Here is a 24,840-nt window from a genome sequence, read left to right as displayed (position 1 = left end):
CAGTGGTCCCTAGTGCCAGGGTCAGCACAAATGAAGCAGATCAGACAACAGGCTGGATGTTTTTGTTGAAAAGTTTAATAGAAATATAGATCTCAAAAAAAACCACACACATAAAACCAGCAAATATCCACTGACTGACCCAACGGGGCCCAGCCCAGGAGACAGCGCCCGCCCAGGGCTCCTACCAGTGCCCCCGAGGCTGCAGTCACATGTCAGAGGGGAAAATGCCCTCCTCCTGATACACACAGGGAACTGATGCCACAAGCCCCCTCTCCTGCCCTATATCCCAGCCCGACTGGACAAAGGCCACTTGCCCCCCAGGAACCCAGTGGGAGGTGATCCTAAAATGGCTAATACTGCCCCCCCCCCCACTAAACAATCTACCCCCTGGTATGTTCAGCCCCTGGGGGGCGGTAGACAGAGGCACCGGGAGGATGGAAGCACCAGGAGGATTTGTGCGTAGGCAACTGAGTGCTGAGAATGGAAAGGTTCATCACACCTGCTGGACATTCATCCCCCCCACCCCGCTCCTGGACTGGACCTGGAGCCTGTGAGGGGAGCAGTGGCAGAGGCAGCTTGGCGATGGGCTGCAGGACGGCTGCCTCAGCTCAGGCAGATCTGGGAGCAGCCAAGAGCTGCCCCCAGGGAAGCAGCCAATTCTGGGTGGAACTAGGGCTCAGGGAGGAGATGACTCCGCCTGGGCAGCAAAGGATTCTGGGTAGAACTAGGACATCTCTCTCCCAGAGAGATCTCTGCTTGGACGTGGGTCCAGGAGCCCCAGGGGAGCAGAGGATTCTGGGAGTACCCCATAGGACACGATGGCTCTAGGAGGATCCAACAGCAGACCATTCTGGGTGTACCCCCAGGGGAGATGCTCCCTGGAAGAGCTGAGGCTTCTGGGAGTATCCTGGGAGGTAACTACTCTCCTAGGATCCCAGAGGATTCTGGGAGCTCCCCCAGGCCAATGAGCAATACCAAGGACAGAGGGGCCACTCAGTCTCTGGCTCAATCCCCAGCATGGATCTGGACAGTGCACAGCGTCCCCTAGTCCCCATCAGCTTCAAACAGGGCGTCCAGCTCGGCCAGGCGCTGGCGCAGCAGTTCCTCCAGGTCAGGGTGCTGGGGTGGGGCCCGGCGCCCACCTGGTGCTCGCCCCGCCAGCCTCCCCCGGGGCCGGGCACGGCGCTGCTTGCGGGGCAGGCTGCTGTCCTGGAATTCCATGGTGCGCTTCAGCTTGCGCTGGCTGGTAAGCACCAGTGCCCCGTTCCGCTCCCGAGGCTCCTCGAAGATCGTCTCGAAGGTCCTACGGGGGGAGGAGAGGGGGCTAGACGGGACCCAGTGCCCGAGTCCACCAACCCACCCTGTATCCCAGCTGGGACGCCGACAGCACAAATGGGGCCCAGACACCTCGGTCCTCACCTACTGTGTCCCCCCAGCTGGGACACCCTCAGCACAAGGAGTGGGGAGAATGGGGATCGGACTCCTGGGTCCTCCACTCAGGACCAAACACCTCCTGCTGTTTAGGGGGGCAGCGAGTTTGTGAGCTGGACCCCTGGGTTCCCAGCAGCAAGAACCAACCACGGCTAGATTTAACCTCCTGCATCCCTCCACAACTCTGAAGCCAGGCTTTCCCCTTCCTGTGAGGTGGAAGAGGGGGATGTCCCCCCCATCGTAGCCACCCCCAACCCCTCACCCCCTCCAGCAGCAGCACCCAGGGCCCTCTCACCGCTTCTCGGTGGGAGTGCGATAGTTCTTATTTGTGTAGATCTCCTCCAAACTGAACTCCTTCTTGTCCAACCTGTTACAGGGAGACCAGACTTAGCAACAGCGCACGGAAATCCCTTGTCCGTGTGGAGACTCGGCAGCCTCGGGGGTGGGACGTGGGGGCTGGACGGCCGCCACACAACAGGAATGGAAGAGAATCCTATGGCCAGCTGTAACCGCTGGGTAGATTCAGAGCAGGGGATAGAACCCAGGAGTCCAGACTCTCAACCACTCCCCTCCCCCCAGAGCTCCCAATACCTGACCGGCCGGGGCAGGCCCATTGGCGTGAGGTTGGCTTGCTGTTTGGCTGGGGTCTTGCGGATGCGGAAGCGGGACACTTTCCCTGTGCTCTCTTCCTGGGAGCACTGCAGGGAATGGGGAGAAAAATAGAACAGGATCAGGAAAGATTCCCTGTTATGTACACAGAGTGGAGAGTGCCCCCCGCAGCACGGCACCCTGCCGAGCCACCTCCCTGTTCCTGACAGCACGGCACCCCCCTCCGAGCCCCCCCGCTCCCCGCCAAGCCCTCCCCTGCTCCCGACAGCACTGCGCCCCCGCTGAGCCTCCCCAACCCCCCGCCACTCTCGACAGCACTGCGCCCCCCACCGAGCCTCCCACTGCAGCACGACACGCTCCTGCCAGCATGCCGCCCCCACTTCCAGGATACTCCCAGAAGCCTCAGCTGTTCCAGGGAGCATCTCCCCTGGGGATACACCCAGAATGGTCTGCTGTTGGATCCTCCTAGAGCCGTCTCCTCGGGGTACTCCCAGAATCCTCTGCTCTACCAGAATCCCCTGCTGAGCCCCCACCCCACTCCCCGCAGCATGGTGCCCCCCGCCGAGCCCCCCCGGCCAAGCCCTCCCTTGTTCCCGGCAGCACTGCGCCCCCCGCCGAGCCTCCCCCTGCAGCAAGACACCACCCCTCCCGCTCCCACCAGCATGACGGCCCCCCTCCCAGGATACTCCCAGAAGCCTCAGCTCTTCCAGGGAGCATCTCCCCTGGGGATACACCCAGAATGGTCTGCTGTTGGATCCTCCTAGAGCCATTGTGTCCTCAGGGGTACTCCCAGAATCCTCTGCTCTACCAGAATCCCCCGCTGAGCCCCCCCCCCCCACTTCCTGCAGCACGGTGCCCCCCGCCGAGCCTTCCCTCTGCAGCACGATGCCCCCCCCGCACGGAGCCCCTCCCCCGCCAAGCCTGCCCCCCGGCAACATGGCATCCCCCGCTGAGCCCCCCACTCCCCACAGCACGGCGCCCCCAGCACCGCACTGGGACTCTGGGACCAACACTGCCTCCCATTGGTCCACCTCACCTTGGCATCTGTGTGTGACAGGAGAATCCCGCCTGTGGTGACGCCATGGCCCCTGTCCCCCTGCTCCGGGCACTGGGAGCCGTCCCTGTGAGGCAAGGAGACCATATGGACCAGGAACCTCTCAGGGCCGTTTCTGGAGGGCCAGGCGATGCCATGGCACCGGGAGCCCAGATGCTGGGGCAAGGCAGGATGGCAGTGGGACGACCTAGGCCACAGCAGGGCGGCAAGAGGGATGGGGCAGGGGTTACCTGGGACAAGGTGGGGTGGCGAGGTGGTGTTAGGGGCAGGCAGGGGATAGCAGGTGGGGCAGGGTTACCTGGGGCAAAGCAGGGCAGTAGCAGGCTCCTCGTGGTGGGGTGGGCCCGGGCAGGAGGAACGGGCCTCGTCGCAGCGGGTCATGCACACCACCGGGCTGAGCAGGTGGCGGGAGGCCGGGGACGGGAAGGGGAAGACCTCCTTGCGCAGGCAGGGCAGGATGGGGGGCGAGGGCTGGCCCCGCAGCAACTCCCGCGACACCTCCAGGCTGCAGACCGTGTGACGACGACGGCGAGGCGGGCAGGGGGCGGACGCTGGCAATGGGGACGGCATGGCCCAGGGGAAGTCCGGGCAGGAGTAGCTGCGGCCCAGGCGGGGCTGGCTGGGGTCCTCAGGGCTCAGGCGCCACTGGCAGATGGGGGGTCGGCGGCTCACAATGCTGTCCCCCTCCCCATCATCTTTGGCCTCGCCAGGGCCCCTCCTCTCAGCTGGCTCAGAGATGGCAATTTTCACCTCGATGTTCACCCCCTGGCGCGAGCTGTGCGCCCCCTGCTGGCTTGGCCCGCTCCGGCTCTGCGCTGGCTCCTCCTCGGGGCGGAGAGGCTCCGCCGGCTGCCCCCCACCCTCTCCCTCGTCCGGATGAGGAGACGGCGGGGGGCGCAAGCGCGGCTTGACCGGGCTCAGGAAGATGTCGGCGAAGGTCTCCAGCTTGGATTTGACACTCTGGAAGAGCGGGGCGATGCCCCAGTGCCGCAAGGGGGGGACTGTGGCCCGGGGGCGCAGCAGCGAACAGATCGGGGGAGGCCAGGCGGAGGAGGAGGAAGGCAGGAGGCTGCCAGGTGGCTCGGCTTCTTCTGGGACAGGATCTGCTGGGAGGAGGCACAGGGTTCAGGAGAAGTCAAGGGAGGACCACATCCCGCGATGCACAGACAGCCCCCAACGGTACTGAATCCACTAAACCCTCAGCAAGCTCCCAGAAACCCCCCGCCCCCAAAATGCACACACTTGCCTCCCCAGACCTATTTTCAGAACAAAAGAAGAAATGTTGACTTCCCACAAAACGAGACTTGGGGAAAGTCACATTTCGAGCAGAAAGGTTTCATTCCGATAAAGATCTAAATGTTTTTTGGACTGATTCAATCTCTTTAGAAGCTTCTCAGCACGTCTTTTTCTATAAAACAAAGAAATGGTTGCTAAACAAGAAAATGATACTCTCAAAACATCCAAAATAGAATATTTTTTTACTGAAATTTCATTTAAATTAATGTTTCTTTCTCAACAACATTTTCGGTCAAAAAACGTTTTGAGGAAAAGTTCAACCCTTGCTTCCCATGGAGCCCCACCCCTGTGTCCAAGCTCCACCCCCAGCCCCACCCCTGCATGAGTTGGAGCTCCGCCTACCTGGCTGTGGGCACTGCTCCCACTGGTCCGAGGAAGAGGAAGATGCTGTCAGCTGATCAACCCTGACAGGAGAGAGAGGGGAAGTGAAGCTCTGGGCCAGCGCCCCCTAGAGGGCCCTGTGTCCCACCCCAGCTGGTTGGTAGGGACGTGCACTTACGTGCTAGGAGGCGACGGCATCAGCAGATCTTCCTGCTGAAGGCTGGCATCCTGCCAATGAGAGGTGGCATCTGAGCTGGGGCACGGGATGAGGTCCACCCCCCGCACCCGAGGCTGACAGGACAGCGGCACCTGGTCAGGGCAGCTTCCTCCTTGGTCGTAAGCCCAACCCCTCCTTCCATTGACCTATCTGGGATAGCACCCACTGCTGAGATCCCCACCCATCCCTCTCCCCTCTGGGCTGGGCTCTGGCAGCCCCCTCCCTGTCCCCACAGCTCCTTCCAATCCCTCCCTCACCCCTGTCTCCATCCCCAATCCCTCCCCCGCCCCAGCCCCTCTGGCCTGGGCTCTGGCAGCACCCCCAACCCCATCCCCTCCTCTCTGGGCTCTGGCAGCTCCCTCTAGCCCCCCACTGCTCACTGCTGCCATGGGGCACTCCTCCAGTGCCACAGTCAGGACGCGCTGCTGGGCCCTCTCCATGGGCGACGTCACCAGCTCCTTCCCCTGCTGGGAGATGGAGGGAGATGACCCCGGCCCCCGGCTCTGCTGCGGCGCCCCCTGCCGCAGCAGCCACCGCTTGCCCTGCAGCCGCTCTGACTCGGACCCGGCTGTACCCTGGGGCGGCCAGCACGATGCGGGGGCCTTATTCTCAGGCCTCTGGCAGATGGGAGACCGGTGCTCCTCGGGGGAGGGTCTGGAAGAACGAGACGGGGCCACGGACCCCAAAGCCCTGTCGCTCACTGGTACAATCTTTGCTCCCCAGGATCTTCAGCCCCCCAGAGACTCCCCTCCCCCCCAAATCACACCACCACCAGCACCCACTCCGAGATCCCACTCCCTGCATCCCTGCCATCAGCTCCACTGAGACTCCCGCGACGCCCAAAGCACCCCGCTTCCCCACAGCCCCCCCTACTCCCAAAGCACCCTGCTTCCTCACAGCCCCCCCTACTCCCAAAGCAGCCCGCTTCCCCACGGCCTCCCCAACGCCCAAAGCACCCCGCTTCCCCACGGCCCCCCTTACTCCCAAAGCACCCCGCTTCCCCACGGCCCCCCTTACTCCCAAAGCACCCCGCTTCCCCACGGCCCCCCTTACTCCCAAAGCACCCCGCTTCCCCACGGCCCCCCTTACTCCCAAAGCAGCCCGCTTCCCCACGGCCCCCCCTACTCCCAAAGCACCCCGCTTCCCCACGGCCCCCCCTACTCCCAAAGCACCCCGCTTCCCCACGGCCCCCCTTACTCCCAAAGCACCCCGCTTCCCCACAGCTCCCCTTACTCCCAAAGAACCCCGCTTCCCCACAGCCCCCCTTACTCCCAAAGAACCCCGCTTCCCTTTCCCAGCCTCCCACATGTTGCTATATCTCCCCCGTCAGACCCTCCAGATCCAGACCCTGCTCCAGAAGCTAGCGATCCCCTCCCCCGGCAGACACCCTGCTCAGTATTTGGAAGGTGCCAGGACAACAGGTGCCCTGACACGTGATCCACCCCCGCTCACCTGTCCATGGCGGGCTCCTGATGCCTAGGGGTCCGATCCGAACCAGGCAGAGGGCTCCCAAGAGGGGGCAAGGCCTTCCCAGGGAGGGGGTGGCCTGGGAGGGAGGGGGTGGCCGGATGAGCTGAGGGGGAGTTGCCCCTTTGGGAGACCTGCTGGGCAAGAGACACCATGGGGTTAAACATGAACCCCATCCCTTCCCCCCAAACTGACTCCCAGCTCCTGGCACCCCCAAATTACCCTCCTCAAGAGCCCAGCCTGGTCCCCTCCCATGTGTAATGGGGGCGCAAATACCAAGCGGTCCTTCCCCGCCCCCCCGAGCTCAGCACAGGAGTTACTGGGCCATCCAGGGGCAAACCACAGCAGGGAGAGAAGGAGGGTACATGGGGGAGAGGCTGGCTGGAGAAAGGGAGCAGGACGACAGGGCTGGGAGGGCTCAGGGGAGGTTGGGGGGGCTCAGGCCATCAGATCTCTAAGCAGGGTCCCCCAACCCCCAGACCATCCCTCCCCTTCGCACTCACAGCCCCTTGTGTGGTGGCAAGACACTCCTCCAGGGTAATGGCCAGGACCCTGTGCCGGGCTCTCTCCATGGGCGAGGCCACCAGCCACAGCTCCGCCCCCTGGCCCCACTGAGGCACCCCCTGCTGCAGCCGCTGCCGTCTGCCCTGCAGCCTCTCCGACTGGCGCCTTGCCTGAGGAGACCCAGCCCTGCCCCGGGGCAGCCAGCACAGTGGGGGAGCCTTCTCCTCAGGCCCCCGGGGGACGGGGGAGCTCTGCTTTTCAGTGGAGGGTCTGGAAGAGAGAGATGGGGTCACTCACGGGGGCCATTGACCCCAAATCCCCCTGATTACTGGCATGATGTTCGCTCCAGGACCCAGAGACCCACAGCTCCCCCTCCCCCGCCCAAATCCCCACCCGGCCTGGCTCAGACCACTGCCCCTCATTGTCTGCCACCCACAGCCCCTGAATCTCTCCCCACCCAAACACACAGTCCTCCCGGCCACGCCCGGGGAAAGAGGAAGGGCGCTGCCCCCGGTGAGGTCTGCCCAGAGTGGGATGGACAGGCCCTGACCCCAGAGGGGAGGCCGCTGGACAGAGGTGAACCCCCCCACACACACCTGTACACGATGAGCCTCTGGCGTCGGATGTTCCGCTCCGAGGCAGACAGCCTGGTGCCGCCCCCTGCCAGCGCCCCTCTGGCCACGGGGTGCTCCATGGCTGGCTCCAGCTGGGATGTAGGGGGCAGCCCCCTGGGATCAGGGGTTCAGAGGTCGTCCCGGGACAGCCTCCTGCCTATTCATCCTCCAGCATGGCCGCCTCTGCCCAGGAAAGAGAATCCAGATTTACAATGAGCACTGCAAGACCCCCGCCCTAGCCCAGCTCTAGGGGGCACCGGCTCTGGTCACACCTCCTGCATCCTAGGGTGGGCAGCATGGCCACAATAGCAGAGGGTTGAGCCGTGGGGGATCAGACTGGTGTGTGTGTGTATGTGGGGGGGGGCTCTCCCCAATGCTGTGGGGAGGGGCTGCAGAGGTGGCACATTCCCACCATGCAGGACTCAGAGATCACAATGGACAAGCAGAGCAGGGAGCCGCTGGGAGAATAATTACAGGGCATTAGCAGGCAGGCAAAGCCATTGCTAGCGGTAACCAGAGAGCCCCTGCGCAGCTCAGGTGTGACCTGACACCAGCTTGGGAGCAAAGGGGAAGCTCGGGAGGTGTGGGGGTTGGGATCCATCACCTAGAGATGGTTTCCCAGGCCACGAAGGACACGCATGGATCCTGGGCAGTCGGGGACAGGCTAGAGGGGCCCTGATGGGGCATCTCCATCTTTGTCCTGCCTCCCAGCACTGACCCTGCCTAACTCTGCCCCTAGGACTCCCCCACCCTGATTCTCTCCACCCCGCTTCAGGTTCCTCCCTTCTTCCCCAGATCCTCCCCACCAGCCCTCTCTATTTCCCTCTCTCAGTCTCCCACTCTGATTACTCCCAAATCTCGCCCCCACTGGGTCCCTACCCCAAAATCCATCGCCCCAGTTCTAGGTCTCTCTCCTCCCCTTGAGTCTCACCCCCCCCCACTACTCCCCCTTTCCCTCATCCACCCGCCTCTCCCTCACCCCTTTACTCTCATCCCCTCCCGCAGGTCCCCTCTTCCCCCAGCTCTCCCCATGTTCGTTCCCCTCCCATGCTGCACCCCTCTTCACTCGCCTCCACAAATTGCCCCCCCCTCCCTGTAGGTGCCCCCTCACACCATCTGCTCTCCCCCTGGGTCTTCCCCCACAGCTCCCATCACTGGTCCCCCTAAACTGCCCTTCCACCAGGTCTCCCCCATTGGTCCCTTTCTCCCCCGCTGCACTCTGGCTTTCCCCCAACAAATCCATCCACCACTTCTCTCACTGTCCCAAATCCCCCAAGCCATCCATCCCTCAGGTCTCCCCACACCCCCACTGCCCTTCCCCTCCTCCCATCCGGCCCCCAGTATCCTACCCTCACTGATTCCCCCCCCCCATTGTCCTGCCCCATGAGTCCCTCCTCAAAGGCCCTCATTGCTCCCTAACTCCCTGGATCTTCTTCCTCCCACTGCGCCCCCCCATTGCCCCCCTCCCTCCCACTGCTCTCCCCACTGCCCCTTTCCGTCACTGCTCCCCCCCCAAACTCCTCCATTGCCCCCTCCCTCCCACTGCTCCCCCCACTGCCCCCTTCCGCCACTGCTCCCCCTCCCACTGCTCCCCCCATTGCCCCCTCCCTCCCACTGCTCCCCCCACTGCCCCCTTCCGCCACTGCTCCTCCTCCCACTGCTCCCCCCATTGCCCCCTCCCTCCCACTGCTCCCCCCACTGCCCCCTTCCGCCACTGCTCCTCCTCCCACTGCTCCCCCCATTGCCCCCTCCCTCCCACTGCTCCCCCCATTGCCCCCTCCCTCCCAGCTCCCCCATTGCCCCCTTCCCCCACCCGCTCACCGGCTCTCGCCCGCTCCCGTTCGGTCTCCGGCTGCGGCTCAACCTCCTCCCGCCCCGCCCCGTTTCTGCCGAAGCTCCACGGCCTGACCCCCCGTGGCCAATGGCAGCGGGCCTTGCTCCCGTCCCCCCGCAGCCAATAGGCGCGCGCCTTGCTGCCCGGGGGTCCCCGGAGCTTGAAGCCGTGGGGGCCGCCATCTTGGCAAAGGGCGAGAAAGAAAGCCGTGTCACGGCTCAAGCTGAGCCGCCGCCATCTTGGGGTGGGGCAACCGCGTAAGGTGTGTGTGTGTTGGGGTGGCAAGGGGACATAGCGGTGCCGCCATGCGGTGCTGCCATCTTGGATAAGGGCATCGGAGGGTGTGAAGCAGTTTCAGGGGGAGGCCATCTTGGATGAGGGCGAGAAGCTGGGGATTTAAAGGGACAGGCGACCCTGGGTGGTGGGTGACGGAGGCTCCGGCCAATCCCCACCGTGGGGGCGTGGGGCCCTCGTTCTTTGTTCCCTTATGGACCCGTTTACACCGCGCCGTATTAAAACACGTGCCGAGCTTCCCACCCATGCAGCTGGCTCTGACTCAGCCACCTGGCCTCTTCCTGATCTACCGCTCGTCTCCTCCCAGCGCGGGTCCTCTGCAAACTGGGCCAGGGATCCCCTTATGTCTCCTTCCAACATAGCGTGGGGCCCAGAGCCGATCCCTGCAGGGCCCCCTGGAAACACCTGGCCAACGAGGAGTCCCCTGTGCCACGTGCATTTGATACCAGTCTAGCTTTTTAGTCATGGGGCTGATCCAGGGAGGGGTGCGATACCAAGCCAGATGGGCCCATTGGTTTAGAATCATAGAAGATTAGGGTGGGAAGAGACCTCAGGAGGTCATCTAGTCCAACCCCCTGCTCAATGCAGGACCAGCCCCAACTACATCATCCCAGCCAGGGCTTTGTCAAGCCGGGCCTTAAAAACCTCTAAGGATGGAGATTCCCCCACCTCCTTAGATAACGCATTCCAGTGCTTCACCACCCTCCTAGTGAAATAGTGTTTCCTAATATCCAACCTAGACCTCTCCCACTGCAACTTGAGACCATTACTCCTTGTTCTGTCATCTGTCACCACTGAGAACAGCCAAGCTCCATCCTCTTTGGAACCCCCCTTCAGGTAGTTGAAAGCTGCTATCAAATCCCCCTCACTCTTCTATTCTGCAGACTAAACAAGCCCAGTTCCCTCAGCCTCTCCTCATAAATCATGTGCCCCAGCCCCCTAATCATTTTTGTTTTGGCCTCTGCTGGACTTTCTCCAATTTTTCCACATCCCTTCTGTAGAGGGGGGACCAAAACTGGACACAATACTCCAGGTGTGGCCTCACCAATGCCGAATAGAGGGGAAATAATCACTTCCCTTTATCAGCTGGCAATGCTCCTACTAATACAGCCCAATATGCCGTTGGCCTTCTTGGCAACAAAGGCACACTGCTGACTCATATCCAGTTTCTCATCCACTGTAATCCCCAGGTCCTTTTCTGCAGAATTGCTGCTTAGCCAGTTGGTTACCAGCCTGTAGCGGTGCATGGGATTCTTCCGTCCTAAGTGCAGGTCTTTGCACTTGTCCTTGTTGAACCTCTTTTGGTTGAACTTTCTTTTGGCCAAATCCTCCAATTTGTCTAGGTCATTCTGGACCCTATCCCTACCCTCCAGCATATCTACCTCTCCCCCCAGCTTAGTGTTATCTGCAATTCATCCCATCATCCAGATCCTTAATAAAGATGTTGAACAAAACCGGCCCCCAGGACTGACCCCTGGGGCACTCCGCTTGATACCGGCTGCCAACTAGACATCGAGCCTTCGATCACTACCCGTTGAGCCCCACAATCTAGTCAGCTTTCTATCCCCCTTATAGTCCATTCATCCATTCCATACTTCTTTAACTTGCTGGCAAGAATACTGTGGGAGACCATATCAAAAGCTTTGCTATAGTCAAGATATATCACATCCACTGCTTTCCCCTCATCCACAGAGCCAGTTATCTCACCATAGAAGGCAATCAGGTTGGTCAGGCATGACTTGCCCTTGGTGAATCCATGCTGACTGTTCCTGATCACCTTCCTCTCATCCAAGTGCTTCAAAATGGATTCCTTGAGGACCTGCTCCATGATTTTGCCAGGGACTGAAGTGAGGCTGACCGGTCTGTAGTTCCCCAGGTTCTCTTGTTGCTCCAGTGAGGCAATGACTGTGTTTGTAAGGACCCCTTTTTACATAGTCACTAGTCTGACTATCACTGTGATGGGATACCTGTGCTGGGCCTAAACCCTCACACTGCCCGTGTGTAGGGGGGATCCCTCTCCTACAGATGGTGCAGGCCATCTTCCCCCAGGCATTTCGGTACCCAAAAGGATCCCTATGAACATTTTCCCTTTGCTCAGATCCCACATCCCCCTGACAGGGAATAGGGCTGGGGTTAAAATCAGGGCACATTCTCTGTATAAGTTCTTGGGGGAGACTTCACCAAGCGCCACCTTGCCTGCTTCCTTCCCCTGAGCAGGATTCCCCGTCCCCAACCCAGCTGTGATCTCCCAGATGGAGCGAAGGGAAGAGCCGAGCATCCCAGATCTCCAGGGCTCTGAGGAAAGGGAGATCCCGAGAGGATCCCGGACAGATGAGGAATGAGTGACACCGGCTCAGAGACTGTCTGGGACTGAAGGGAAAAGCTGGGATCCAGTAAGGCCGCCAGGAGCCCCCCCAATTCTGTCTCATCTTGCTCAGTATCATTCCCAGCAGGTCCCTGTTCTCAGGGCAGCCGTCACTCCTGGATCCCACCCCTGGCAGTAGCCCTCCCCTCCCCCAGCCTTTATCTGAGGCCTTTCCTGGGCCGTTGGGACAGACCCAGCCCTTCCTCTCCCCTCTGGGAAAGGGTTTGGGGGGATTCGCTTCCTGCCCATCAAATTTTCTTCTCAGTGACAAACCCCTTTGCTGCCCCCTCTCTCCCCAGCGCAGGAAATGAGCCCTGGCTGGATTCTTTCAGTCTCCCAGCAGGTGCCAGGATGGAGGAAAATCACCAGCAGGAAGGGCCTGCAAGAGCAGAGCCGCATGGGATGTCCCGGAGCCTGAAGATGCCAGTGAGAGTCAAGACAAAATGGACCCCAGGCCAGGGCCAGGGGAGGAAAATCTTGCTTAGAAGAAGAGAGAGAACACGAAGAGGTGTCCAGAGAATAAGTCTCGTGAAACACCAGCACATCCACATGGGTGAGCACCCTGACTGATGCCCCGACTTCGGGAAGGGCTTTGGGGGAGCGCGATGCTGGCTCCCTACCACATAGTCCACACTGGGCAGAGACCCCATGCATGTCCCGAGTGTGGGCGGTGATCTGGGCAGAGATAGTCTCTCTCCAAGCTCCAACGTGCCCATGCGGTGAGGAGACCCCATCAACATCCTGACTGCGGGAAGGGCTTTGGTGTCTGCTCCATCACTGCCAGACCCACCTGGGTGACCCACCCCTACAAATGTCTGGACTGTGGGAGGAGCTTCAGCTATGCTCCAACCTGGCCACCCACGGGTCATCCCCACCGGAGAGGCGCCCTACAAGGGCACCAAATAAGGGAGGAGCTTTGCTGAGAGTTCCCATCCCTGCAGCACCAGCATACCCCCACCAAAGAGTGGCCCTCCTGGTGCGGCTGCGATGACATGGCAGCTGGAGGAAGGGCTTCTGGTTGGCCTTGCATTTCACTCAACACTGGAGGACACAGTGGGTGCCGAAGCAGCACTACAAGTGTCCCGAGTGTGGTAAGGGCTTCAGGGAGAGTGATGGGCCGGTCGAGTACCAGTGCAGATAGATTTTAAGTGATAGCAAACAGATCAAAGTAGATTACCTAGTAAATAAACAAAATCACAAACTAAGTCTTATACAAACTAGAATCAGCAACATCTCACCCTGTCTGATGATACAAGCAGGCTTACAGATTCTTCAGGCACAAGCCGCATCTGCGTTGCAGCTTGGGTTCCCCTCCCCCATTCAGAGTCCTTTGTCTCCCAGGGCTTCTTTCAGGTGTTGAGTTGTGGGGGAGTGAAGACCAAGTCATGATGTCACTCCTCATCGTGCAGAGACTTTCCAGCAAGCTGGAAGAACCTATAAATGTGACATGGGGAGTCCACCCCATTGGCCAAACATTCTCCATTGCCTACGTGCTCCCTCCGAGGAAACTTCCTTATACAGACTCCCTGTGCTAGTGGATTCTTCGCTGGATAGGCGTTGATGACAGCAATTAACACGGTCTGGCTACTCCATTGTTCTACCTGAAAGGCTAGTTGTGGGTGTTTTCAACTTCACAACATCTTTCAGTAACACATACATGGCAAAACTTTGTAACGTCACATACAACGATAACACCTACAATCCAACAGGATATTAATGTTTGACAGATCAAGACTTTTAGAATGATACCTCAACAAGGCATGTACAAAACATATTAAAATTCTATGACAGTGGTGAATATGGGGATGTCAGGATGTCAAAGGGATAATGATACTACCCTCTCCTGTAAAGTGACCTGAGATTTACAAATGCACATAAGAGCTAGGAATTATTATTACTCTCATAATAAAAATCTTGGTCTTGACGGGCCTGGAGTGTTCAAAACTCATGAAATATATCCTAAAACAAAACCCATAACATTGGTTTAAAAATTGGGAGGGATCTCTGTATAAACAGCCCTCATGCCCCATACCAGAGGTGGTTGCATCTCAGATTCAGGTGCAGGATCCTATAGAAACAGCTCCCACAATCCACCTCAGCGGTGACTGCATCTCAGCAATGGGCGAGGTATCCCTGTATAGACAGCCCCACACCCCTCTCCGAGATGGCTACATCTTAGCAGCAGGTGAGGGATCCTGTATAAACAGGCCCCACATTCCACCCCCGAAACAGCTGTATCTCAGCACCGGCTGAGGGATCCATGCGAAACAATACAAACAGAAACACCATCAAGCAGCGCTTAGACCCTCACAAGCTTGTCCGATAATGTGGTCTCACATTACTCATAATTAGGGCCCTACCAAATTCACAGCCATGAAAAACACATCATGGACCGTGAAATCTGGTTTTTGGTGTGCTTTTACCATATACTATACAGATTTCATGGGGGAGACCAGGGTTTCTCAAATTGGGGGCCTGACCCACAGGGCACTGCAGGCAGGTTGCAAGGTTATTTTTTGTATGGGGGTCATGGTATTTCCACCCTTATCTCTGTGCTGCCTTCAGAGCTGGGCAGCCAGAGAGCAGCGGCTGTTGACCAGGTGCCCAGTTCTGAAGGCCGCGCCCCACCAGCAGCAGCACAGAAGTAAGGTGGCAATACCAGACCATGCCACACTTACTTCTGCGCTGCTGCCTTCAGAGCTGAGCGACCAGAGAGTAGCGGCTGTTGACCAGGTGCCCAGTTCTGAAGGCAGCACCCCACCAGCAGCAGCAGAGAAGTAAGGTGGCAATACCATACCATGCCACACTTACTTCTGCGCTGCTGCCTTCAGAGCTGAACGACCAGAGAGTGGCGGCTGCTGACTGAGGGCCCAGCTCTGCAGGCAGCAGTGCAGAAGTAAGGGTGACAATACCATACCAGGCCATCCTGACTCATGCGCTGGACTCCCGGCCAGCAGCCGCCGCTCTCCAGCAGCTCAGAAGTAAGGGTAGCAGTACAACAACCCCCCCCCCCCATAACCTTGTGATCTCCCCCACAACTCCTTTTTGGGTCAGGCTGCCTACAACACCATGAAATTTCAGATTTAAATATCTGAAATAATGAAATTTACTATTTTAAAAATCCTTTGACTGTGAAATTGACCAAAATGGACTGTGAAAATGGTAGGGCCCTATTGGTAATCTCTCCTCTTGTATCTGGATAGCACAGGTGTAAGAAAGCTCTGTTACATACTCTAGGCCCATTGAACGTCTTAACTACAGTGGGTTATTGTGTATATTCATCACCTTTCCTGGATCTCTTTTGTCACCATCTGCACGTCTCACCTGGTTGTGTGGTAGTTTTGAGGAGTCTTCTGCCTAGATAAGAATTGAATCGGTGGGTCAGGACTCCTGGGTTCTAGCTTCTATCCGCAGGTGTGGGGGGAGAGGAAGTGGGGTCTAGTGGCAGTCAGGACTCCTGGGTTCTACTCCTATCCCTAGCTCTGGGGGGAAGGGAGTGGGGTCTAGGGGGGGTCAGGGCTCCTGGGTCCTGGTCCCAGCGAGGAGAAGAGCGCGAGCTAAGCACTGTAGAAAGGGGAGCGGGGGATCGGAAGTGACTCTAACCAGCGGTGTCTCTGCAAGGCCCGGAGAAGAACGGGTTAAATCCCCCGCTCTCCTGAACCTTCCGCTTCCCAGGGAGCTGCCAGCCGCGGGGCTGGAGCAGCGCAGGGACCTTCCTGTCCAGCCCCCCCGGAGCCCGAGTCCTGGCCCGGGTGTGCGCAGGGCTGAGTCCCCGCTCGGGGAACAGCAGCAGGGGCAGGAAATCGCTGCCCGGAGGGGACCGGAGCGGAGCCCAGCCCGGTTGGGGAGCCCGGTTCTCCCCCGCGATCTCGCTGCCCCGAAGGGTCCCCGGCCTGGATCCGCTTCCCCCGCAGCAGAGAGCGGGGCCGGCGGGGCCAAAGCCCGGGCGCGTTCTCTGCCCCGGGGGGAGATTTCTCCAAGCGGGATCCCCCGGCCCGGCCGCGATCCCCCGCATGGAGCCAGGGGCAGAGCCGCGGGTCCCGGATCTCCAGGGCTCCCCGGGAAGGGAGCTCCCCAGAGGCGCCCGCACAGGTGAGGAATGAGGGACACCGGCTGGGAGCGAAGGGAACAGGTGGGATCCCAGCCAAGCCAGCGGGAGCCCCCCAGGTCTGTCTCCCCTCGCTCAGTATCGTCCCCAGCCGGGGACAAGGAGTGTCCCTATTTCTGTCCCTCCTCCCCAGGGGACAAGGGCACCATCGCGTTTGGCTTCCAGGCCCCATGGGAGTCCTCTTGGCTTCTGGAGATCTAGCCAGCTGCAGGCTCCTTCATTTAGCCTTGGCCAGGTGATCCGGCCACTTGCCCCCCATATGGGTCTTCCTCAAGTACTCGACCTGGCTGCTAACCTCCCCGCTTCGCAGTGAGGATGCTGGCTAAGCCCCTTGCGGGCCGCTAGTCGGCTGACGCCTTCCCATCATCCCCATGTGCCCAGAAGGCCAGGTGGCATCTCCCAGGATGCACTGGGAAAGAATCACCGAGCAAGCTCAGCTGAGTGCAGCACAAAGCATTGTGGGACGTGCTCCCCAGAAGCCCTGGCATTGCAACCCACCTGCATGGGGGAAGGCAGCACCAGAGGACGTGGTGACTTGGACAGAGCTTGGCAGGGGGGCTGCTCACACTGGAGCAGACGTACCCTCACTCATCCTCCACACCTCTGCCTCTATAACTAGACGTGGTGGCCTTGGTCTGGATGGGAGCACTAGATAAGCTGGGCCGGGGAGCATTCCTAAAGGCTTGTGGCAGGCTGATTAGTGTCATGGATTGGAAAACCAGAGGGGACCATCCATAGATCCCTAGATGGTTGGCCAAAAGTAACCATGATGGTTGTCCAGCCTGCCCTTCCTGCGTAGCCCAGGCTGGAGAGCATCGCCGTGGGACTTTCATAGAGGAGGGCTCGTTTCCCGTTTTACAGATGGGAAAACTGAGGTACAGAGAGGGAAATGGACTTGCCCAAGGCATCCCAGTAGCAGAGCCAGGAATAGAACCCAGGACTCCTGGTGTTCTATCCAGTAGGCCGCACTGTCTCCGTAAAGAAAGACAACCCTGTCTCCATGTAATGGAAAATCCATCCCATCCCCTGGTAAGGCTGTTCCTCTGACTAAATCCCCTCCCTGTTAAGAATCAATATCTTATTTCCAGTTTGAATTAGTGCAGCTTCAATTCCCAGCTGTTGGGTCTCGTTCTCCCTTTGGCCAGTAGATTAAAAAGCTTTCTTGTATCAAAGATACCGCAGACCTGGGAAGGAGTGACTCTGAAAAGGACTAGGGGAGGGTGATGCCATTACTGTAGACTGTCCAGTTCTGGGGTCCACACTTCAAGAAGGATGTTGATAAATTGGAGAGGGGTCAGAGAAGAGCCACAAGAATGATTGAAGGATTGGACAACCTGCCTTAGGATGATAACTCCAGGAGCTCCATCTATTTAGCTTAATAAAGAGAAAGTTAAGGGGTGCTTTGAGCAGTCTAACTACATATGTGGGGAACAAAATTTTAGTAGTGGGCTCTTCAGTCTAGCAGACAAAGGTCTAACAGGACCCAAAGGCTAGAATTTGAAGCCAGACAAATTCAGACTGGAAACAAGGTGAACATTTGTGATAGTGAGGGCAATTTGCCAATGTGACAACTGACCAAGGATCGTAGTGGATTCTCTACCATGGGCAATTTGAAAAATCAAGATTGGGTGGTTTGTTTGTTTTTTTAGTTGTTTTTGTTTTTAGAAGACCTGCTCTGGTTCAAACAGGAATTATCATGAGGGATGTCCTCTGGCCTGGGTTGCACAGGAAATCAGACTAGATGGTCCCTCCTGGCCTTAGAATTGATGATGATATCGTCTTCCAGTGACCGTGATCAAGTCACTTCCCTTTGATAGGCTAAATCAACTGAGCTTTGTATGCTATAAAACAGGTTATCCAGAACGGACAAATCATTCTTGTTGCTCTTCTCTGAGCCCTCTCCAATTTGTTAACACCTTTTCTGAAGTTGTGGACACCAGACCTAGACCCGGGATTTGGATGAATGGATACCATAAACTGCCATGGGATAAGGGAGGATTCACAGATTAGCATAGGAGGAGTAGACACAACACAGAGAGGTTAGGGTAGATAGGTGAGGTGACTTTCTCCCTTTCCCCCGTCCTTCACAACCAGATTAAACTTTTCAGACATATCAATGGGTGAATGACAAATTCCTTTGCTGGCCCTTCCTCTCCCCTGTGGGAAGGGTTTGGGGGGTGGGGGGTTTACTTCCTGCCCATCAGGTTTTCTGTTTGGTGACAAATCCCTTTGCTGCCCCCTCTCTCCCTGTCACATAACTGGATTTTCTCTTTCTCCCAACAGGTGCCAGGAAGGAGGAGGAGAATCCCCAGCAGGAGCCACACAGGCCGTCGCAGAGCCCCGAGCAGGGAGAGGCCAACAGGGTGGGACGGCAGGCGGGAGACCTCCGAGGGGTGGAAAATGGATTTGGGCTTCTCAATAGCATGTCTGTCCCCCAGAGACTGACCATCTGTGGGCAATGTGGGAAGAGCTTTAGCCAGTATTCAGATCTTATTAAGCACCAGCGGATCCACACGGGGGAGAGACCCTACAGCTGCTCCCAGTGCGGGAAGAGCTTCAGCCAGAGCTCCCATCTCACCAAGCATCAGCGGATCCACACCGGGGAGAGGCCCTACAAATGCCCTGACTGCGGGAAGGGCTTCAACGACAGTTCCTACCTCCTGCAGCACCGCCGCACCCACACGGGCGAGCGGCCTTACGAATGCCTAGACTGTGGGAAAAGCTTCGGAGATAAGTCAGGCCTTACCCGCCACCAGAAGGTGCATCACGGTGAGAGACCCTACAAATGCCCTGACTGCGGGAAGAGCTTCAGCGACAGCTCCTACCTCATCCAGCACCAGCGCATCCACACGGGCGAGCGGCCCTACAAGTGCACCGAGTGCGGGAAGAGCTTCAGCCGGAACTCGCACCTGGTTCAGCACCAGCGGGTCCACACGGGGGAACGCCCCTACAAGTGCGCTGATTGCGGGATGAGCTTCAGCCACAGCTCCACCCTGATTGGGCACCAGAGGACCCACCGTGGCGATAAGCCCTACAAATGCCCCCAGTGCAGGAAAAGCTTCCGGCACAAGTCAACCCTGGTGAAGCACCAGCGGACCCACACCGGGGAGCGGCCCTACAGCTGCCCCAAGTGTGGGAAGAGCTTCAGCTGGGGCTCGGCTTTCATCAAGCACCAGCGCACCCACACGGGGGAGCGACCCTACCAATGCACCCAGTGTGGGAAGGGCTTTGGGGACAGCTCGGCCCTGATCCAGCACCAGCGCATCCACACCGGGGAGCGGCCCTACAAGTGCTCCGAGTGTGGGAAGGGCTTTGGTGACAGCTCCACCCTGAATCAGCACCAGCGCACCCATTCGGCAGAGAAACCCTACAAATGCCCAGAGTGTGGGAGGAGCTTCATCCTCAGCTCCCACCTTGTCCGGCACCAAAGGGTCCATGTGGCCTAGAGTCCCCATGTGAGGACAGTTCTGTTCACTGTTCACATCTCTTTAGGGACCTTAGAAACCAGGCTTCCTTAGAGACCAGAAACCAGGCCTCTTTAGGGACCAGGCCTCCTTAGAAACCAAGGACCTTGGAGACCTGGGACCAGGCCTCCTTAGAAGCCAGAGACCAGGCCTCTTTAGGGACCAGGCCTCCTTAGAAACCAAGGATCTTAGAGACCAGAGACCTGACATAGTTTTTCCCCTGGGGCAAGGCACAGCCCATTGCAATATGGATGCAGCGTGTGTATGGGGGGAAGGGGGGACGGGAATGACTGAGGGGCCCATGGGTGGAAATTAGTTGAAGTGAGGAAGGAAGTGAACGTGGGGGTCCCTTCTGGCCCAGTCAAGATGGGGCTATTAGAAATGCTTAGAGGCCACACGGCAGGGTTCTCACCCTGGGATCGCTGCCCCAGAAAGGAGGTCATGGTAACCCTACCCCTTCCTTGTTGCTAAGGGGGAGGGGGGAGTTTCCCGGCTATAAGGCAGTGGGATCCTGGTAGGGAAAAGGTGAGAATCCCCGTAATAGTGAGGGAGTGATCTCTGAAGGACTTGGGGGCTTTTGTCTGTGCCCGCTCCTAGGTGGGGTTGGGGGGGACCTGTTCCTTCGTTCCCCTGGAACTCCACAGCTCTGGGCCTCACTCTCTGCTCCTTCCCCTCTCCCAGGGGCTGGGGGGGGGGTATAGGGAGCCATGGGGAGGGGTGCGTGAGACTGCTGGAAACTGGAGGAGGCTGCTCTCAGAGGCCAGACAGACGTATGCTCCCATACAGCTGGGCGGGGGGGGGAGGGAGTGCCTGATCTCCTTCTCCCTGGTGGCGTCTCCAGAGCCTGGCTTCTCTTTCCACGGTGCACAGAGTCCACTGGCACCTGGAGAACATCCGTTCCTGTGCTTGGTGCAGCTGGCATCCAGCCAGCCCCACCCTTGGCTCTCGGTTCCCATCAGGCCCCTGGATCCCACCCTCCTGCTTGTTTTTGGTGATGACCCAGTCTCCTGTGGTGTTAGTCAATTGTATCTGTAGGAAATAAACTTCCCCACCGGGATCTGCCTCCCCCGTCTCTGAGCTGAGGGCCCTGTCTCAGGGCTCAACATGGCCCTGGATGTGTTGTTCTCGCCTGCAGGGAAGCTCAGAAGCTGCTTGGACTCCCAGTTATCACGATTTGCCGCTCTGATCCTGACATAAACCCCTGCAGAACGCCGTCTCGTCTGCCTGACCCCTGGCAGGAGCCCTCCCCTCCCCCAACCTTTCTCTGAGGGCCCAGAGAATCATAGCCATGTAGGGCTGGAAGGGACCTCGAGAGGTCATCAGGTCCAGCCCCCTGCGCAGAGGCAGGACCAAGTAACCCTAGACCAGTGGTCTCCAAACTTTTTTGATCACGCACCCCTACCAGTAAAAAAACTTTGAGCACGCACCCCCTGCCGCGCCGAAAAAAAACAAAACAAAAAACCCCTCGGACTCACGCCTGACGAAGCAAAAAAAAAAGTGCTCCTCCTGCCGCGCACCCCACTTTGGAGACCACTGCTCTAAGGATCCTTAATTTCATTTAACGACAAGCCTTTTGGTATCTTGATCGCTCCGCCTCTGTTTAGAAACAAACTCCCTGCCCAGAAGCTGGGACCAGCACAGAACTTAGGGCTAGTCTACACTGGCAACGCTACAGCGCTGCCGCGGCAACGCTTTAACGTGCCACGTGTGGTCGCGACGCAGCGCTCTGAAAAAACCACAACGAGCGGCGCTGGGGCGCTGTTTACACTGGCGCTTCACAGCGCTGAAACTTGCTGCGCTCAGGGGGGTGTTTTTTCACACCCATGAGCCAGAAAGTTGCAGCGCTGCAAATTGCCAGTGTAGGCTTAGAGGATCCTGAATACGCTGCCAGGCACTCCAGTTAAAAGATAGGAAACAAAGGGTGGGAATAAATGGTGGGTTTTCAGAATGGAGAGAGGTAAATAGTGGTGTCCCCCAGGGGTCTGTACTGGGCCCAGTCCTATTAAACATATTAAAATAGTCTGGGGAAAGGGGTAAACAGTGAGGTGGCAACATTTGAAGATAATACAAAATTACTCAAAATAGTTAAGTCCAAAGCTGACTGCAAAGAGTTACAAGGGGATCTGACAAAACTGGGTGACTGGGCAACAAAATGGCAGATGAAATTCAGTGTTGATAAATGCAAAGGAATGCACATTGGAAAACATAATCCCAGCTATACATATAAAAGGATGGGGTCTAAATTAGCTGTTACCTGTCAAGATAGAGATCTTGGAGTCATTGTGGAGAGTTCTCTGAAAACATCTGCTCAACGTGCAGTGGCAGTCAAAAAAAGTTAACAGAATGACGGGAATCATTAAGAAAGGGATAGATAATAAGACAGAAAATATCATATTGCCGATATATAAATCCATGGTACGCCCACATCTTGAATACTGCGTGCAGATCTGGTCACCCCATCTCAAAAAAGATATATTGGAATTGGAAAAGGTACTGAGAAGAGCAAGAGAAATGACTAAGGGTATGGCACAGCTTCCATATGAGGAGAGATTAATAAAACTGGGACTTTTCAGCTTGGAAAAGAGACGACTAAGGGGGATATGACAGAGGTCTATAAAATCATGACTGGTGTAGAAAATTTGAATAAGGAAGTGTTATTTACTCCTTCACATAACACAAGAACAAGGGGTCACTCAATGAAATTAATAGGCAGCAGCTTTAAAACAAACAAAAGAAAGTATTTCTTTCCAGACAATCTGTGGAACTCATTGCCAGGGGGTGTTGTGATGGCCAAAAGTATAACAGGGTTCAAAAAAGAACTAGATAAGTTCATGGAGGATAGGTCCATCAATGGCTATTAGCCAGGATGGGGAAGGATGTAACACCATGTTCTGCATGTCCCTAGCCTCTGTTTGCCAGAAGCTGGGAGTAGGCAATGGGGGGATGAATCACTTGATGATGACCTGTTCTGTTCATTCCCCCTGAAGCACCTGGAATTGGCCACCATCAGAAGACAGGATACTGGGCTAGATGGACCATTGGTCTGACCCAATATGGCCAGTCTGATGTTCTTATATGGAACCCAGATGTATCTGCCCCACACTGTAACCCACTAGTTCCTACTCCCCTCCCAGAGCTGGGATAGAACCCAGGAGTCTTGACTGGGCCTCTCTCTCCGCAGAGTTAGTAACAAAGTAAGAATATACATTACAATTTTAAACTTAACTAGTGTCCCTTCAGTGATTTGCCACAAGATGTCAGAACATGTTAGTGTTAGCGCTGAGTGGGTCTAATATTTTATTTAATTTTCTTTCTTTTATATAGGAATTAGATACAGGGCTCCTGTCAGCTAATTGCTAAGTTACCTGCCAAAAAAACTAGTTTTCAGGTGCCTAAGTAGCCCCTGGAATCATGGTTAAAGTTGCCTCCCTGACCAAAATCTGAAATGGCGCCTCTGCACAACTGGACTATTGTCTGGTGTCCCTGGCCTACTTCCTATGACCCCACTGCTGTGTACTGCTATCTCGTGGGGGTTCTCCATCTCTCCGATGCACGTGGTCAGCCGTCAGCCAGCCCAGCAGTCCTTCTGGGCCTCAGTGCCGCAGGGCTTGTCCTCGGGCCTGGGGCTCAGCACAGGTAGGATGCATCTGTCTCCTTCACCAGCTCTGGCCCAAAACTGAGCTGCTGGGCCCGCCTCTTAAACGTCCTGTCCCACCTTTCTGCTTCCGGCTGGCTTGGCTCCACCCACCAGGGTGAATGGTACCTCCTCCCTATCAGTCTCCAAGGGAGGCTATGCCCCCTCTCTACATTTTCCCACCCCATTGGCCGTGAAAGGGTTAAACTAGAAGCCCAGAGTGCCCACAGCCTTGGCCACTGGGGCTGGGGGGAGAGACTCGAAGGTTTCAGGATCTAGGACGGCTGGATGGTGGAGTCCCATGTCCCAAGGACGGGCTCAGACAAGAGGTCTGAGCCTGGGGATGTGCCCCATAGACCCAGAGCTGGAAACAGGGACTAGACTCTGCCCAGAGCCAGGGGACTTGAGAGCACATGGGATCCAACGACCGGGGCCCACTGGCAATGGATGGGTGTCCACACAGAGGGGGACTGGGCCAGGTTAGAATGGACCTCTGACCTGTGGAGGGAGCACCGAGCTGGATTGCTCTGACACACATGGATGGACTGATTGATTGGGCAGATGGAGAGATGGACCAATCGCTAGCTGAGTGAAGTGAGGCCCCACCCCGAACTTGGTGGCATGAGACACGAAATTGATTCCAGAACTCCAGGGAATGTTCACAGCATTGCTGATCAGACCCCTGGGGATTTTGGAGAAGATCAGAAAACCGGCCTGGGGGAGCCACCCAGAGCCCCCGGCATCCGGTTAGCAAAGCCTGCAGCTTCAGCCAGGCCTGTCGTGGTTTGGCTAGAGAGGAAAGACATGGCTGATGGCAGTCATGGATGCCTTCCAGCCTCACAACATTCCCCCAAGCCAGCTCGTCCCAGAGGCCCAATGGAGCGTGGCAGGTGGCCACCCACATGACTGAGCCCTCAGACGGGCAGGCAAGAACGAATGTACAAAATTAGAAATTGCCATGGAGGGAGCCGCTGGGGCGGTCACTGAGCTCAGCTGATAGGAGCAATGAGCTGTGCAACTGGCACTGGGGGGCGAAGACACCCCGAGACCCTGGCAGAGGGAAGGGTTGGTGGGGGGAGGGGTTGCAGGGAGTTCCTGTCTTCCTCCCTTTCCCAGGCAGAGCCCATCTCATGGCGCTGTCCAGGGACCTTCCTGCCCCAGCGCCCCGGCTGCCTGGGTCCCGCATGTGCGCCAGAGCAAGTCTCCCTACGCAGGCTGCAGCCCCAGGGCAGTGAGCGGGGCACCGGGTGCAGCGAGTCGCAGCAAGAAGCAGCCCCAGGGAGGGGGAGACAGGAAGTGGCCGCAGGGCCAGGGGCATTGGAGCCAAACTGGGACCGGAGAGACCCCCCCCAGCCAGCTCCGGGGCAGCCCGGGGGTCTGTGCTGTTGGGCCAGCCAGGGACCCTCCCCCCCAGCCCGCTGGGCCTTCGGGGCAGCCCAGGCCCCTCCTCTCCCCCATGGGGCAGGGGTTGGGGGGTTCGCTCCTGCCCGTCGGGGTCTCCCTCCCTTAGCCGCCCCGCTCTCCCCGGCGCAGGGAAAGGGCCTGGCTGGATTCCATCCCCCAGCAGCCACCAGGACGCAGGAGGGGAGCCTCCGGGAGCTGGGCCGGCTCCAGGTTTTAGCCCTGTG

General features: G+C 57.9%; 2 protein-coding genes across 11 annotated transcripts; one reads left to right on the top strand and one right to left on the bottom strand.

Moving 5' to 3' along the window:
• Positions 1-57: 57 nt before the first annotated feature.
• On the bottom strand, positions 58-9,578 carry PRR14 (proline rich 14). Of its 8 annotated transcripts, none has more exons than XM_024111953.3 (12): positions 9,335-9,569; positions 7,496-7,696; positions 7,070-7,169; positions 6,381-6,529; positions 5,309-5,582; positions 4,890-4,939; positions 4,733-4,794; positions 3,393-4,200; positions 3,077-3,161; positions 2,023-2,129; positions 1,727-1,798; positions 58-1,303 (listed from the first exon to the last, which is right to left on the bottom strand). In XM_024111953.3, exons 2-12 carry the CDS (start codon positions 7,591-7,593, stop codon positions 1,045-1,047), a joined length of 2,064 nt encoding a protein of 687 aa, XP_023967721.2. In that variant the 5' UTR covers positions 7,594-7,696; positions 9,335-9,569; the 3' UTR covers positions 58-1,044. The 8 variants fall into 8 exon arrangements, with proteins under 8 accessions (XP_023967721.2, XP_008173713.3, XP_005294268.3 ...); XM_008175491.4 differs by having other exon boundaries at positions 6,899-7,169; positions 9,335-9,565; XM_005294211.4 differs by having other exon boundaries at positions 3,393-4,197; positions 6,899-7,169; positions 9,335-9,562.
• A 6,074-nt stretch (positions 9,579-15,652) lies between these two features.
• LOC101951146 (zinc finger protein 629-like) lies at positions 15,653-20,635 on the top strand. Of its 3 annotated transcripts, none has more exons than XM_024111963.3 (2): positions 15,653-16,098; positions 18,398-20,635. In XM_024111963.3, exons 1-2 carry the CDS (start codon positions 16,020-16,022, stop codon positions 19,558-19,560), a joined length of 1,242 nt encoding a protein of 413 aa, XP_023967731.2. In that variant the 5' UTR covers positions 15,653-16,019; the 3' UTR covers positions 19,561-20,635. The 3 variants fall into 3 exon arrangements, with proteins under 3 accessions (XP_023967731.2, XP_042699694.1, XP_008173712.1); XM_042843760.2 differs by lacking the exon at positions 15,653-16,098 and adding an exon at positions 16,118-16,989; XM_008175490.4 differs by lacking the exon at positions 15,653-16,098 and adding an exon at positions 16,999-17,143.
• The last annotated feature ends 4,205 nt before the right edge of the window (positions 20,636-24,840 follow it).

This window comes from Chrysemys picta, chromosome 4 (assembly GCF_011386835.1).
Source record: "Chrysemys picta bellii isolate R12L10 chromosome 4, ASM1138683v2, whole genome shotgun sequence".
NCBI classification, from domain to species: Eukaryota; Metazoa; Chordata; order Testudines; family Emydidae; genus Chrysemys; species Chrysemys picta.
This window is presented reverse-complemented; position numbering and strand designations above follow the sequence as displayed.